This window comes from Penicillium subrubescens, assembly GCF_028828155.1.
Source record: "Penicillium subrubescens strain IBT 31985 chromosome Unknown utg000002l_segment0_segment0, whole genome shotgun sequence".
Taxonomy (NCBI): Eukaryota; Fungi; Ascomycota; class Eurotiomycetes; order Eurotiales; family Aspergillaceae; genus Penicillium; species Penicillium subrubescens.
Window position 1 is genome coordinate 3,192,235 of NW_026643152.1, and position 16,367 is coordinate 3,208,601.

The 16,367-nt window shown below is 48.6% G+C and overlaps 5 protein-coding genes across 5 annotated transcripts; 3 read left to right on the top strand and 2 right to left on the bottom strand.

Moving 5' to 3' along the window:
* Window positions 1–560: 560 nt before the first annotated feature.
* Window positions 561–3,594, top strand: N7473_002535 (glycosyl hydrolase family 81-domain-containing protein; the record flags this gene model as incomplete). Its single annotated transcript, XM_057148475.1, has 9 exons — window positions 561–746; window positions 810–1,212; window positions 1,268–1,656; window positions 1,714–1,937; window positions 1,989–2,276; window positions 2,338–2,767; window positions 2,828–2,910; window positions 2,958–3,037; window positions 3,101–3,594. 9 exons carry the CDS (start codon window positions 561–563, stop codon window positions 3,592–3,594), a joined length of 2,577 nt encoding a protein of 858 aa, XP_057012129.1.
* Window positions 3,595–6,040: 2,446 nt separating this feature from the next.
* Window positions 6,041–6,751, top strand: N7473_002536 (tetratricopeptide repeat protein; the record flags this gene model as incomplete). The annotated part of the gene is made up of 1 exon (XM_057148476.1): window positions 6,041–6,751. The coding sequence occupies one exon, from the start codon at window positions 6,041–6,043 to the stop codon at window positions 6,749–6,751; it is 711 nt and encodes a 236-aa protein (XP_057012130.1).
* A 202-nt stretch (window positions 6,752–6,953) lies between these two features.
* Window positions 6,954–10,911, bottom strand: N7473_002537 (C2 domain protein; the record flags this gene model as incomplete). The annotated part of the gene is made up of 5 exons (XM_057148477.1): window positions 6,954–8,417; window positions 8,476–9,963; window positions 10,025–10,399; window positions 10,457–10,492; window positions 10,549–10,911. The coding sequence occupies 5 exons, from the start codon at window positions 10,909–10,911 to the stop codon at window positions 6,954–6,956; spliced, it is 3,726 nt and encodes a 1,241-aa protein (XP_057012131.1).
* A 1,560-nt stretch (window positions 10,912–12,471) lies between these two features.
* Window positions 12,472–13,412, top strand: N7473_002538 (uncharacterized protein; the record flags this gene model as incomplete). Its single annotated transcript, XM_057148478.1, has 2 exons — window positions 12,472–12,607; window positions 12,682–13,412. The coding sequence occupies 2 exons, from the start codon at window positions 12,472–12,474 to the stop codon at window positions 13,410–13,412; spliced, it is 867 nt and encodes a 288-aa protein (XP_057012132.1).
* Window positions 13,413–13,551: 139 nt separating this feature from the next.
* N7473_002539 (uncharacterized protein) lies at window positions 13,552–15,438 on the bottom strand (the record flags this gene model as incomplete). The annotated part of the gene is made up of 2 exons (XM_057148479.1): window positions 13,552–14,745; window positions 14,800–15,438. 2 exons carry the CDS (start codon window positions 15,436–15,438, stop codon window positions 13,552–13,554), a joined length of 1,833 nt encoding a protein of 610 aa, XP_057012133.1.
* Between the last annotated feature and the right edge of the window lie 929 nt (window positions 15,439–16,367).

The window sequence follows — 16,367 nt, forward strand, 5'->3', positions numbered from 1 at the left end:
GGTAGTGAGTACGATGCAGATAGTTATATTGCGTCATGTGGTTGAACGTAATGGGGGATGAACGCACTTCGCTGGTGTGTATCATCAGCAAGTACAATATGGACTATAGGTTTAATGCCATTAGTAATGTCTCATACCTTTGTATAGGGACAATGAAAGGGGGGATACAGAACTATCAGCGGCTTCAATATTTCCGCCACTCCGCCACTCCGGCAGCCGCGTAGCGTAGGATGCCAGCACTGATTCTTCGCAGTTTGATTCTGCAGGCGATAGAGTAAAAGTAAATTAACAATGGATTATTGCGAATTCTCGTAAGAGAACCTCCAGCTCATTTGTAGAAATATACTTCCATGGATTCTAAGCTATACTAATCTCCGATTAGGGTTACACCCAAATCCCGAAACTCCGCGTTGAGTGGATCTGATTCTGTTATGGTCTATATTGGGATATTTTGCCCATTGTTTTAAAGGTGCAGTTACTCCCACTTTTGTAGATGATGTTCTGATGCTCAAGCTTTCATTTATCGGATACATATGATTGTTCTCATTTTATCTGGAAAGATGCTATCACTTCTCCCATTTTTTATTTATCTTACCACTGCTGCAAGCAGGGGCAGCTTACCTACCTTGAATACGCGCGATTCCTTAGGTCCCATCGGCACTGATAGTCCTAGTGGCATCACTGGCGGCCAGATTGCTTGTGCGGCTCCTCCAGTGAGCTCGTTCTTTATGGGATTTGATCCTCCAGTAAGACAACTTACCAGGATCTCTCACACAGATATAGCTCTTTACTCTGACATATATGTTTAGTTTCCCACAAACGGGTGGTGGGCGCCATATGCTGCTCCTCCTGGCAACGCAACTGCCGCAGGACCCTTCCCTTACCAATCATCCCTGGTGGGAGAAGGGTTTGTGTTCGGCTTCGGAGCAGACCGCCAATTTGACGGGACATCAATTAAACAACCATCGCAGAAGGATTGGCGTGTTGGTTTCACCGAACACTCGGGGAAGTTCAGTAACCATAAAGCGACTGCATGGGATACTCAAACTGTTACCTTGCAGTATTTCGAGAACGATGCGTCGATGACGGTTTATGGAGTTCCGGGGTCACCGTATATTACATTCCAATTTAACCAGTCGACTCCAATATTAACAGCAATGAACGGGGGGATTCAATCCTTCAACGGCAAGTCGCTCTTGAATGGCGGAAACGGTATGCTCCTTTTTATGATTTCTGTAACCCATATGAGCTGACTGATATTTCTTAGTAACCGCAAATAACACGGAGTTTACTGTGACTGATACCAAGAATGCGACCTACATTATCTACAGTCTCACCCCAATCACGCTCACAGCGAGCTCTACGGCCGGGTCTTCTGGGACAATTGCAGCATCAGAAGCCTTCACGGGCGTTCTTCGAGTCGTAAAACTAGAGGATCCCATCCACAAGACGATTCTTGACGAGCATTACCAGATTTACCCAGTCTCTGTGGGGCAAACTTACAGCCTGTCAAACACAATTGGAACAGTTAGCTTTCGCTGGAATACGGTCGGTAATGGAGAAAATCTTCTAATGCTTACCTGGCCACACCACCGGCTTGCGATGCAGAACGAGAATTTTCCAGATATGACAACGCTATCATATATGACTACTAAGGTAGATATCTCCCACTATTTATATCCCTCAAGCAAGTGCTGATAGTGGTACGGACAGGGGCATATGTACCCAGCCCTTGGAAATGAATGGCAACTGGCCTACAACCTCACAACAATCGTATGGGATCCTCCACGAAAGCTTGATTCTTCGTGTTCGTCGGCTGTTATTCAGGGACTGGAATACGAGGTTGGACAGCTTGATCCTGCTAAAGCGCCTATACCTGGTGACTTTTATTTCTGGGGAGGTTCAATGAACGCCGTTGCACGGTTAGCAGTAATTGCGTACGTACAATAATCTTCACAGGATCTAGGATGATGCTAATCTTCCCTCAGTGACAATCTTGGCCGCGATGATCTGATTCCGCCAGTCATCAAGTACCTTGAAGCTTCCTTTGATCAATGGTTCAACTCCACAGCAACAACTATGGCCGCATACGAAACTGCTTGGGGTGGCGTCATCAATAAGGCCGGAGCAAATAACTCATGGGTCGACTTTGGGAACGGATACTACAATGACCATCATTTTCATTATGGATATTTCTTGGCCGTTGCAGCGGTTATTGCAAAGTACGATCAGAGTTGGTTGAACCAACACAAGAGCTTTATTAGCTGGTTTGCACGGTACGTCTTCATTTTCACAGACCCATTGGATTTTCTGAGGTTGACGTTTGGTTACGGGTAGGGACATCATAAACCCATCTACAGAAGATCCTTACTTCCCCATTACCCGGTGCCGAGACTGGTTCGCCGGACACTCTTGGGCGTCGGGGATAGCTAATGGTGCCGGGAGCCGTGACCAAGAATCAACTGGTGAGGCTGTAAATGGATATTATGGTGCGCTTCTTTGGGCTTCTGTCGCACTTTCAGAGGACATAGTAAATTTTGCAAAGCTCCTGTTGGCTACGGAGATGCAAGGTGCACAGGTTTATTGGCATCTTTATCCGAATCAGGCATCGACCGACCCGAACAATCCATATCCCGAGCAAGGCCTGCGAGACCTTGTCACAATTGGTAACGTGGAGGATTGGCAAGCCGGCGCGTGGTTGTTCTGGGGGAGCCAGAAGAGCGAGATTGCGGCAATCCAAATCCTGCCAGTTCAACCTGTGAATGAGGTGAGCAGCCACTAGGGTTCATTTTCGGCGATTAGGGACGGCTAATGATGACCCTTACAGATTCTTTACGACGCCAAATGGGTTAAGAATGTTTGGGACTACACAATGGTCGAACTAGTTGACCCAAGTATTGGTGATGGATGGTATGTTCTGCTTAAGCATCTCATGCATTGTTTCTGATAATTGACAGGAAATCGGTCATCATTGATGCATACTCGAACATTGACCCACAAGTTGCGGCCCAGTGGAGTGCGAATATCACTTCTTGGGGTATGAACCCATTCTCCCTACATTAAAATTTTCAGATCATATCCTGATTGAATCAAAATTCAGGCAGCGGTCAAACGTACACTAATGAGCTCTTCTTCATTGGGACACGACCTAACCCAAGCGGAGTGCCAATTTGTGGCAAAGACACGCTCCCATCTAACCCCTACGGGAAATTTCTCATCCAGGACGCGTCATCAGGAAAATATGTTGCCACTTCCAGTGCAAACTCAAATCTGATCGCTTCAGCTGCCGAAGTCAGTGGTGCTGCCACTTTCAATAGCTCCTTCGTACCCAACTCCGGCACGCTCCAGCTCATGAGTACAGGAGAGTTTGTGACAGCTGATCAGTCGGGGAACTTCACCCTCTCTGCGACTCGGAGCATAGCCTCAAGTTGGGAGATGTTTGTGATCCGCCAGAAGATTGGAGCGGCGGCTGGTGTGTACTCCATCAAGGCGGCTAGCAATGGATTGTACGTCACCATTAGTGGAGATGGATCACTTATCAACAATGGCAAGAATGAAGCGGCGAGTTCGGGATTTAAATTTACAAACTCCTGATAAATTGGGATTGTCTTACCGTGATGTCTATTGTAATCCATCAATATGTCAGGGTGAAGGACCGTCTGACGATCTCGATAGATTCTGCGATTTGGGATGGGATTGGGAGAGGTCTGGGATGGAAAGCAAACATGGTAAATCATGGGAGGCTCCTACGTACCTATCAGGGACCCCACTGTCCTAGGGCTTTTTCTATTTCTCTCTCTCTAGTTTCGCTACAGTAGTTAGCAATACTGAAATAGATCATTTTCTCCTTCTTCCTTTTAGCAAATAGCAGGACATATAAAATTTATAATAGGAGGTTGTTGATAAGAAAACGAGAACAAGCAGACTGTTTGACCAAGGGGCTTCCCTTCATCTTGAACGATTCCCCAGCGGCACAAAATATTCCCAGACGCACATTATGATATCACAGTTGCCGGGAACGAGAGATGCGTTCTTCTACGTCCGTCCACCAATAATAGTATATCGACGTGCTCTTCAACGTCCTCTTACTCATATTTCCCTAAATATGACACCGCTTTCAAACTTCAGTCACCAATTTTAGAACTTCAAATTACTGCAAGTGTTCAATAGCTCCATATTCAAGCTTACGGTGATTACGTATATACACGTCCTTACTTAACTCCCCCACACCTCAATTTTGCATAGTGTAGTGGGGGGACTGCTGACGGGTTTGGTGATTTACTCGGTTGGGCAATAGGCTATTCTCTATTTTGGCCTTGCTGATTCTTGAGTTTGATCTGATTTAAATTTCTGTTGGATAGAGCTCTTTTCACTATTTGTAGGTTTGATTTATTGATTTGGAGTGTCGTGGCGATAAGGCCTCATGGAGGGGGGGCACACATCTTTTTTCGGATATATACTATTTGACACACACGTTTTACTAGTTATTTATTGCAATCAATCTAGTAAATTTCTCGCATCTTTTATCGGCCGTCTTTATCATACCTAATTGATCTATTCAGCATTGATTGCTGTGCTCGCACTACTCGCCCTTTGGTGGTGTTGTATGGCGTTTACCCAGCCTTGTTGGCAGTATTTTGCATGGCTTTGAGTCCTCCTCTAATTGCCTATTCCTTTCGAGTCCCGACCTGTCTGCTTCGACTAGACTGCCCTAGCGCATCCTCCTTGGTTAATAGTTAGTATTCTGCCACTAATGTCATCCACGGCCGAGCGGATCACCAACACCTATTGATTCAGCTAAATATAGCGATTTTTACATGAATTGATACTGTGGCTAATCTCCCTACACCCAATACAGCTGGTTGGTCTGCGTGGATAGGTAATTCGCCCTGCGCACGGGAATCACCCACAGGTGCGTCTGCTGGCAAACCTAGCTGCGCAACTGACTGTAGGCCCTCTGGCAGGGAATCTGTTTAGTCGACTGAGTACGCTTCCTCACCACTTTCCCATTCGCTGCACGTAGATCTGCGTTTTCCTGCGCTAGTAGCGCGGGGTTGTGTAGCGCTATATAGTGGCCCTTGATAATCTAATCTACTATAGTTTTTGAGAGTTAGGAATCAAGTATTTCAAGGTCGATCAAGCAGCGGAGTTGGGCTGAGGGGAGAGGAAGGGCGTTAAAAGATACCCGAAAGAGAGGAAGGACGAAGCTTCCTATAGGCGCTCGACAAGGCTATGCGATAAGGGCGGGACCTAAGCTTAGATACAGAAGGGAGCCAAGTTCGGCGTCGTTTTGGTCGCCAGTGGAAACGGGGAGAATAATCATTAAAGTCAAGCGCCAACAACAGGACAAGAGGAGGATGATTACAGCCCTGGTTGGGTGCAGATAAACGGGGGTGAACAGCAAACGGAGCGCCGTCAAAGTTACAGGTGGAAGGACGACCGTTTCTAGTACCAGAGGCTGTCATTCTCGGCGTCGATTTCACAGGTCCCTATATTCTATGTGTAAAAAAGAGATCTCTCTCTATACCTTAGAAAGGCTAGCATATATCTCAAGATTAGATAAAAGATTAGATAAAAGAAAAGATAGTAATCAAAGTAATAAGCGAAGGATAACCATATAAAAAGTCTGGAGTAAAGAGGTAAAACCTCTTCTATCAGTTCATATGATTGTGAAAGTGTGAAAGAAGATCTGCAAAACGAGGCTATACCAGCGGGGAACAATATGGATTGTCAATTGATGCTCCAGGCGACTGCCATCATAGCTGCCTCACTGTCAGCTCATGACTGGGAGGAAGTTTCTATTCACCGTAGACCGATTCTTCGAGCGAGTAAATTGGAGTGCATCAAAGAGCGGAAATGCATGAATAACCCGGATCTCATAAAGAGGTACAGCGGTATATCGGAGGGCTATCAAATAACTTTTGCTTCATTTCTTTCCATATACAGCAACGAGGAAACACTGGCCAAGGATTTGCTTCTCCAGTCCCTCGGCCTGCAGTCTACCTGGCATGGAGAATCAGCATCTCTGACCTGTACAACAATGACATGGTTGGCACTACTTTATCTGGAAAGTATGTCTCTCGATGAAGCAGAGGCCATGATTGACAGGCTATATGTAGCCGAATCCCAAGCGCCCCAAGTCCAGAATATTTTCTTGGTGGATGCGCAATTGATGCAAGGCCACTTGCAGATGCGAAGGCAGAAAATTGATGATGCTGTATCTATCTTCAAGCATTGCACCAAACTTTACGCCAACATCGCATCGATTGCATCCGTCGGCACTGCATCTGCTCTCATAAGTGGTGTTGAAGCAATGTTGATGCAGGGAAATGTCGAAGAAGCCACTCAAAGCCTTTACGAAGCAGAACAAATCCAGAAAGATATAGGCAGCGCTCGCGCCGTTGGAATCCGCGTCAAGTGGGATATGGCACGCCATAGCTTGCGTTTGGGAGATCACATTCGCGCTATTAGCCGCTACCAGGACCTGTGCGAGGAGCATGAAACTAACCACGATTTAGTTGGTCCCCCTCTCCACCGATGGGAGTCTCTTCACTGCGAGCTGGGCGATGTATATCTAAACTTGAGTGATGTACAAAAAGCCAAAGCAGAGTACGATATTGGACGGGCCAGTGCAAGCCGGAGATCCAGGTCTTTGAAGATCGATCCGAGAGATATTTATGGCTTGTACACGGGTCATTGGAGAGAACAAAGTTCGTTCCTTATTTGGAAGGATGAGGAATTACCGCCCTAATTGATTTACCCCTTATTTGAATCCGCCATTATTATCTTCGAATTGAAAATCGCAATTCGTGTTCATGTAGGCATAAGCATAGTCATCGTAATATGTCACAAAATCCTCAACCAACGCCTTTTACATCAATCCCGAAATAAAATACACACTCAACCAATCTCCAAATGAACTACTGAACTACCCAATACCCCATCTCCTCTGCTCAAGTCTCCGTCTCAATATCCGGCTCTCGACCAGTCAAATCACCCATCCCAATCTTCTTCTTCATCTTCCTCAACGCAAACTTAGCCTCATCTTTCGCAAAGACCGCGTTCCTCGCAGGTTTCCATTGCATCATACCACGCTGCTGACGTTGCTCGCTTCGACGATTCGCCTTGTTGATTTGCCTCTGGCTCATGTGGCTACTGCTGGCCTGAGATGGTCCCGCATCCGCAGTGGTAGTGGGACTGACCGTCGACGGGGTCCATGAGGAGGACGATTCGGTTTCAGAATCGTCTGAATCGTCAGTAAGATGATCAGCCTGGTCGTTGGTTGCCTGGACACCATTTTGCTCGCTGGAATGAGATGGCTGACCCTTCAGTGGCGGCGGGGTGACGGGGTCATGTCGTGGCTCGTCACATCCAGGCTCAGCTACCTTGTGGCCATTAGAATCCGTGTATGCGCGAGGGTCATGTCCAAATGCACCGCTCCAGTCATGTCCGTCGCGATCAATCCATCTACGTCGCTCATTAGGGTCAGCTTGCTTGAGGACGTCGCGTCCGTCAATAAGCGACTGCTCATGTTTCTCTTGAGTTTCAGCGGGAACCTCTACAGAGACAGTGCGCGAACGGACACCCTGTGACATGCAGGCTTCCCAAGTCTCGAACGTCTCACGCGAGTCATTATCAGTGACGAATTGCTCGTGCGACTCGTCGATGCCGGGAGAGAACTTGCACTTGAATTGCAACCGGCCGACTTCGGTCAGATCTTCCAGGCCAGGAACTTCCTTGGCTTTCCAATTTTGTTCGGTGATATAATTTTGTGTGAGACGTGCGCCGGCCTTGGTTGTCCAGATTGGGAGGTCGATGTCGGTTTCTTCATTGTCGACTAGATGCTGGAGCCAGAGGACGGCGTAGGCGGCTGCACCTCGCTTGCCTTGGTTGTGGAACTCGAAGACAACGGGGGACCGGTATCTATGCTTGACGGGCATGCGGAGACTATCTCGGAAGGTTTCTTCGGAGATATCGTAGCTTAGATCCTTGCCATCGAGGTTTCCGGCTTTGCGGGTTATCTTGCCCGTGCTGCCACCAGTGCGTAGCTTGATCTTGCACTGTCGCCCATAGTCCTTTGCAAGGATCTTGTTGCTGACGAACTCAAAGGTGCCAACGTCCCAGCCAAGCATGTTAGGGGGCAGCTTCGTCTCGACGTGGCGAAGCAAAATAGAGATACGAATGCGCCCAAAGCCGACGCCGCCGTCGAGGGGGTACCAGCGAGTGACCTGGGAGCTGGTCTGCAAAAGATCGGAGAGCTTGAGGGGGACGACTCCCAGAATCGGGTCGTGCTCACGATAGCGCTGGTCTCGCACAGTCACTGTGACTACGGCAGATCGCCAGTCACGGACAAAGCGCTCCGTTCCAGCATTGAAGATAGGCTTGGAGCTAACAGCCTTCGGGCGAGTTCGGTAGATCTACGAAGGCCTTGTTAGCTTGATCCTGACGAGAAAGGGGCAGGAAGATAGAACATACCAATTCATCATTGAGCATGATCTTGCAATAACTGGTAGGCAAATGCTCACCCTCTTCCTCGGTATTTTCTCCGAACGGCTTGGCAGGCTCATACTCTCTACCTTTACGATTCCCCTCGCTGCCCTTGATGTTATTAAGTTGGAGGTTGACGATCTGATGCACAACGATATGCACAATACCACTAGGCCAGATGGGATCCGGTGGTGTATGCACAACGGCATCTTCTTCCTCGTTAGTGATAGTACCCTTCTCATCTTCAAAGGTCGGATCTCCCTTCAGGTTTTCAGGAAGATCCTTCTTCTTGCCATCTGTACGCAGCTCAGGCCGCAACTTGGGTTTACCAAAGTATCCAACCTCCCAGTGCAACTGGCCTGGCATCTCGCTGCCGTCGTCGAGACCTTGCAGTTTGGAGACTTGCGGGTACATGCGACCTGGGTGCTGGAGCATTTCCCGAATGGGTAGCTCAACTTTACCGCAGATGTCATCCGCCGTGTTACGGTCTGAGTCCCAAAGCTCGATGCTCAGGTTTTCGTCCGCTTTGATCAGTTCAGGCGTGACGAGAAGCGCGGCCGTTTCTTCCCAGATGGGGTTGAGGTCGTCCGTAATAACACGGGTGCAGTACATGGGCTTCCCATACTTGGAGAACGACAGGTTGATGTACGGGTCGCTGCCTCCACCTTCACTACCGCGACGGTCTTGCTTGCTCAATCCGACGGCACGGTGAATACGGATCCACATAACTCCGAGTGCCAGAGTGTCCTTGTGAATATCATCACCCTTTAACAGCATGCTAAGATCCATGGTCATCGACTTGGGGGCTGCAAACATGGCACAGGCAGCACTGATGGCATAGTTGACGAATTTCGAAATCAAGGGTAAGTTGAGGATATTGACACCACGACGGATCATGGGCACACAGCCTGCACGCACGTGTGGAATACCCACCAGGCTGAAGGTCACTTCCTTCATGAATGGTGGCTCTGGCATCATCTGGAAGCGCATTCGGACTGTACCGACCAGCTCGGTCAATTCGACGAACACTGGGAACGGAACTCCAAATAGGCCACGGATACCAAGGTAGAACACTAAATGCATGTGCATGTTGCGAGCCTTGGAAGAAGCGGATCCACTACTTGGCTTAGCGTGGTATGCAAAAGAAGCCTCCATGTTGTAGTAGCTTCCACCTTCCTCGGCGGCAGCAGCCTCTTGTGGATCTTTGTTCTTGATATTTTCCTCATGGATATTATCTTTGAGGTTCTGAACATGTTCATCTGGTAGAGCACGCATGCTGAGAATGCGGAAAGGATTATTCCCTTGGTCGATCTCGGCGATTCGAACGTTCTCGACGACCTTGGGAGCGGACGCTTGCATGATATCTTCGATCGTGTCGGCCATTGGTGTCAACATTTCGGGGTTCATGAGTCCCCATGCTACAGACAGGAAAGAGTTCACCCATTCGACAGATTCTGGAAGTAGATTCACGTTGGCCTTTAGAATTTTCTCTTATTAGCACGTCACAAGATCAAAGCAGTAAGTGAAGAGGGTGTACCATTTGACCGCGCATCTGTTCACTACTCCATTCCATCTCTTTGCCGCTCTTAATGACCTCTTGTACCCATAGCCAAACACCACTAGTGACGCAGAAAGCCAGGGGAATAAGTCCGAGGAGGGAGCCGCCAAAGGTCCTCCCGAGAACAATGATGGCAAACGGAATGGCGATACATAGTGCTGTCCCGCGCTTCTCCAATTGATCAAACATGGGCTTGTACGAGACTGTCGGAGTAGGATGGAAGAGAACGTTGGTCTTTTCGCCGCGAATGGGAACGTCGGAGGTTGTTCCTTCGGCCATGGGATCGGGAGGAGCAGTGATGTCTTGCTTCTCTTTGTACTCGGAGAGTTCCTGGTCATGGCTAGTTTGGTGCTCCTGTGAGATTTATCAGCATGTGCGTCTATAAAGCAGGTCCAATGGCAATGTGCTCACAGTCGGTCGACCGAGGTTGGCATTAGGCACAGTCAACTGTTGTCAGGTAAGTCAATCGCGCTGGTAAGGCTATTTCAGATATTGTAGCAAACCTTTGGGTTCTTGACAGCCTCCATTGAGGAAGGATCTTGGTCCTCGACTCCGATCTCCTTCCCAGTTGTCGGATCTGTCACCATGCGAACATTGGCTTGAGCAACCTCACGGGCCTCATGGGCCATGACTTCCGCCTGCGATCCATCATTTGGTCGTCCAGACTTATATTGCTCATGTTGCTTCAAGGCTGCCCTTTGCTTCCTAGCCTTGTCCTCCTCGTCGATTCTGCGGTCTCGCTCCTTCTTCTCGACGTCGAGGCGCTCGACGAATTTCTGAACTGTTGGAATGGGATTGGTACCGCTCCAGTGCTCGCCAACACGATGTTGGTTGGGCTCCCCAGTTCCTTGGCCAGTAGGCGCCATCGTGGTCGTAAATTGGTGATTCAAGTAGCGCGTATGTGCGAGGTATCACTGTATGTACTGGGGACGGGTGTAAGTAGATGGAAGTGGTCAAGCAGGATTCCTTCGCAGCAACCCCCACTTCTTCCAGGAAGCAGCTGAGGAATTGAGCAGTTCAGGCAAACTAGACTTTGGATTGATATAGACCCTGGGGGAAAATGTCAGCTCATTTGGCCTGGCAGCCAGCGCGGTCAGAGCTCTACACAGAACTACGTCATCGGCGGTCGACAACCCGGAAATAACATATGACGATGCCAACCCCCTCTGGCAATTTACCATTGGCGGGTCCATCAATTATCTGCAACTTCGAAGCCATAAATAATTGGAGATCCGCTTTGTTCCCCACATCCACTGCTCCATACTTGCTAGGAAGCTTGCTCTCTCCGTCCAGCCCGGCGGGATACTGGTCTTGGCGTTGTGAGCTCATACAAATGGGCGGGAGTCTTCAGCAACGAGCTGCTACTCGGAAACACCCCTAATCAAGTCATTTTTGAGCAATCAATTTAGGGCATAGCTAGTAATGGATAGTAAAGATTATTGGAAGGAATACTGGCAGATTTAATGTTCGCATTGATCATGCTCTGTCTTCAACACTGGGATTCTATACATGATGTCACTAGAAGCGCTCACGATGATATCAACGATGTCTACCACGCATAATGCACGATCTAGCCTTGCCATGAAACAGATTCTAGTCACACATATCCGCCGGGCCTCAGACTCAAATACCTACTTGCAGGCCGGTAGCTAATGATCGCGTTGTACAGGCATAATTCGGTTCATCAAATGAGTGTCCATATTCCTGAAATGACGATCTGTGAGCTGGGTGATCAGCACCTATTAAATTAGATCGCATTCTTCATTGAGTCTACCTACAAGTTTCGATTGCTATTGTATGTAGGGACTCTAGAGCTACTTCTCGAGTTGCACAGTGCCACAGAGCTATGTCGCCCAAGATATGCACTACCGGCGTTTTAGACCATTCAGACGGCTCAGGTGGTTAAGGGCTATAATGATTTGGTGAGTATATGGATGCTAACCAAGTATTTTCAAGTTAGCCTGATTCATTAAACACTACGAGAATATCATGCGTATATTGAAATGTCTATACAATGCGCCGCGTTATAAGCAAGTGTTATGTAGCGATATACCGGGCGCCTAGCGACTCAAGTTGTAAACTTGTACCTAATAGGGATGAAAATATCCCAACATCAGTGAAAAGTATCTATTGTATATCCATCAAGCCAAAGATCAGGTTAAGCATGAAATTTCTAATGATTGGTTACATTTGAAAAATAACGCGTGGTTAGAGTCACTATACTTCACCTACAGAGTCAGTCAAGCGATAAACGTTGTTATCGCCACGGGACCCTCTCACCTCCGCCCACTTTTGAACCTCACCTGGCCACTCGCGGTCGCATAACAACCTTGACACCTCCTTTCTATTGCCCAACACCGGATTTTTGACATCTGTTCACCCTTAAATTGCCCTAAAGCTTTCTCTTACAGTCACATCCATCAACGATGTCTACCCCCGAGGAGTCGCCTGCCCAGCGCGCCGCCCGCCTGCGACGTGAACGTCGCGAGGCCAAAATCAAAGAAGGAGGCTCAGCTCGCCTGGACAAGATCACTAGCCTCAGTGGCCGTAACCCGCAGTCAGGTAAGCCTCAAAGCTCAAATTCCTTGGACGAGTAGGTTTCATTCAGTCTCTCGATATGCTAACACCTTCATCAGTACGTGAAGAAGAAGCTTCGCCATCTCCTCAGCTCGCAGTATCGCCATCCCCGTCTCCCGTACCACAGACCCGGCCAGCGCCAGCTCCTCAGCCGGAAATGCCCTCCGCCGAATCCCTCCAAGCCCAGCAGGAAGCTTTCCGTGCCATGTTGCGACAGGTGGCCCCAGAACAAGGACAACAGTCGAACGATGTAGAGGATCCGACACTGAAGTTGCTGGAGAACCTCCTGGGTGCCATGCCCGGTGATGGAAATGCACCCCCACCTGCTGCTCCGGGTACCCCGGGTGCTATGCCTGGGCAGTCTGGGCCAGGCCTCTCGCCAGCCGCCATCGCATCCGCACTTGGTGTTCCGCCATTCCTCGCAAACATGCTGGGCGGAGCATCTCAACCACCGACCGAGAAGGAGCAGAAGACTGTGCGGATGTGGGAGGCTTTCCATGGCCTGTTCGCGGTTGGGGTGGCCATCTATTTGTTGTTTATTATTGGCACCTCAGTTGCGACATTCGGTAGCCCACCACCGAAGCCCGCTACGGCGCAAAACCCATTTTTGATCTTCGTTACTGGAGAGATGGTCCTTACTGGAGGGCGGGTTTTATTCGGTGGAAAACAAGCGGGACTTGGGATGGTGGTGCAGCTATTGAGGGACATCGTTCGTGACGGAAGTCTTGTGATATTTGCGCTCGGCCTGGGTGCTTGGTACAACCGCGAGTGGCAGGCTGTTGGTTATTGAGATTTTGATTTGATTAAGGTTGTGCAAAATTAGCGTGGCATGAATAATTGATTTCTCACGATGTCAATTGTAAATCTATGGCGTGGGCAGTATGCTACCCGTCCAGTATCATTATCCTGGGCTAGTGTTGCCTTTGGTTTCACATTGGGGGACTGATTATCGCCCGCTGCGACGGTAGAACAGCATTCCGTAAGACGCTCATAGTCGCCGAGTCCAAGCCCCAGTCACCCACCCATTGATCCATGCGTGCCCCATTCTTGAAGTGCTCAGCCAAGTGCTGAGCTCGAACAGCCCATGTAGGCATGGTAATCTCGCAGAATCCGCACCGGCTTTGAACATTCGTACCTGTGCCACGCCAAGCGTCAAGATCTGGAATCGGGAGTTTGGTGCAGGCATGGAACTTCCGCAAGTGTTGCCAAAGATAATCTTTCCGGCTGAAGGAGCGCTCAGCCACAGGCTTCTCGGCACAGATGTGAAATTCATGCTCCTCCCAGTGAGCAGCTGCTGGGAATGGGGCATCACAAAATGAGCAACCGATGAGCTGAGCACCCCACCGTTGCTCTAATTCGATGAGATTGGGTGTGCATACCCACGAGTCCAGTTGTAGATGCACACTCTTTTCATGCCGGGTCCAATCATGGCGTTTTTTGAATGATTGCGTGCAGAAGGTGCACTGATATTGATTTTCTTCGCTGTTGGATCGTTGGAGCGAATGCCCTCGACGACGAGGTTTCCCTGGCCGTGGGAGTCGTGAGAATGAACCTCTTCTACCCTCCCCACCTGAATGATAGCTCCATGCAGATGAAACGCTGTCCGAAGTTTCTGAAGCCCTGCTTCCCAAACTTGAGATAGATGATGCAAGGTGGGATGATGTCTGGTCAAAGTTGAGCAGATCCATATGAGAGCCATCAAATTGGAATGGGTCCATCAGAACATCAGTTTCACCGGCGCCCGAGGCAATAGCTTCTTGAATCACAGATTCAGGGACCGATTCATCCTCTGGTGGCGATGCTTGCCATCGCTCCATAGGAGTCATTGAGCTCAGCGTGCTGGTAACGAGAGGCGAGCCGGCCCGGGCATAGGCGGCAGATGAGAGATTGGCCGACTGAATTTTCTGCTTTTGCCGTCGGCGAGCATTCGCAAACCATGTTGACAATCGCTTTTGAGAAAATCCCGTTTCACGAGAGAGTTGGGCCTTTTCATTATCGTCGGGATAGGGAAATTCCTGATGCTGATAGAACCAGTCTCGTAAGACCCGGGCTCCCTTTCGGACGAATTGCTTAGATTCTTTCCGTTCCTCCTCATGATAGAAAGTCGATGTCACATCTCCATCCTTCAATCTCTCAGTCAGCGTGGTTCCTAGATTGATTCTATTTAAGGAACTTACCTTGTCCTCGGTGTGTTCAGGCAGCCCATGTAGATGGCCTAAAACTGGGGTGTATGTCTCAAAGCCAGCCGCGACCCGTTTCTCTCCTTTAGCAAGACTGCATTCTCGAAAGAGAGCCACACAGCTCGAACACGATGTGATTGGATTTGGATTGGCGGATGTAGTGCGTAAAATCAGACACTGAAGTCGATGTTTGCGACAATGGCTGCAAGGGACTGGGGGCCGATAGGCTCCATCAAGCCACTGTGAAACATTCCCGATGCTTCGGAACTGGAGTTCAGATGTAGAGCTCTCAACTTGTGAAACCATAAGTGGTTCGTTTGAGATATGTGAAGTATGAGGCTCTGCATTGTCCTCCCCGGTAAGCGACGTGAGGCCCTGAGTGGCTTCAAGACCCGCCCATTGGGGCCAATCTAGATCTGTTGGCTCAGATGAGCAAAAATAGAAATCGTTCAAGGCATTCCAATCGGCGGTGGGGTCGTCCATCGCCCAGCCCCCAGGCATTTCGGCATCGAATATGCTCTGTAGACCTGAGTCTGGGAGTGACTGTGGCAATTGTCGGGACGAGGAAGCGTTGCCAGGCAGTTGCGAGTCCATAGCGGGTGGATTCTCAGCACCTCGCGGGTCAAATCTAGACATACATTTCTTCTTTCAAACCACGAAATATCGGCTTGTCATCCGAATCGAATGCATTTCGCTCTGCAACGTCGTGATGGTCAGGCATGTCACTGACTCATCCCCGCTAACCCAACGCGGTTAAGGACACAGTGTTCCCCGCCTTTCTAGAACATGCTTAGTCAGAATATACAGGTTTGCTGATGTCCAACAGCATAAAGCGAATTAAATGATTGAAATTGCAGTAATCTAGAAATTTGAATGACAGAATGAGCTATTTTATGTATGTGACTGATAGGGAAGGATGCCCAAAATGACACTTGAACGGGCACATGCAGAATAGAGAAGAGACTGAACAGGACAAGATTTCTGTAACAAAGTTTAACATTTATAGAAATAACGAGTAAGAAAGGGACAGGAAAAAAATCCAAAATGAAAAGGAAAACCCCGTATTCTAACTGCAAGAGACACCTTAACAAATCCTCAAAACAGTAATTGCATCTCAACATGGTTTTCTGAAAAGGAACCTACATTAGCACTACCCCTTGGAGAAACAGAAGAGAAAGTCGTTGCAAAACACTTACAAAGCTCCCTTGTAATCACACTTAAATCGCACTTTAACAATGCAATTCCATAAATAACTTATCACGCAAATTGCATATATCAACTTCAATCATAGTATCTGCTCCAAAAAGACTTGGGACCCCCATGTGCTTCCTAGATGATATCTTGTGGACAAAAGAAATCTCGAGGCCTCGTCGCTATTTCCCCCAGTTTTCACCGGGGATGTGCCTTTGGTTGACCCGGATTTGACTGTGGTGTTTGAACTAGCCTGCGGCTTAGATCCGGATGTTGGCTTTGCCGTTGAATCACCGGTTGATTTTCCAGAGGAATCGTCGTTCGTGCCAAAGATGGCTATATGAGAGGCACCAATCAGCATCTTGTTAATAATA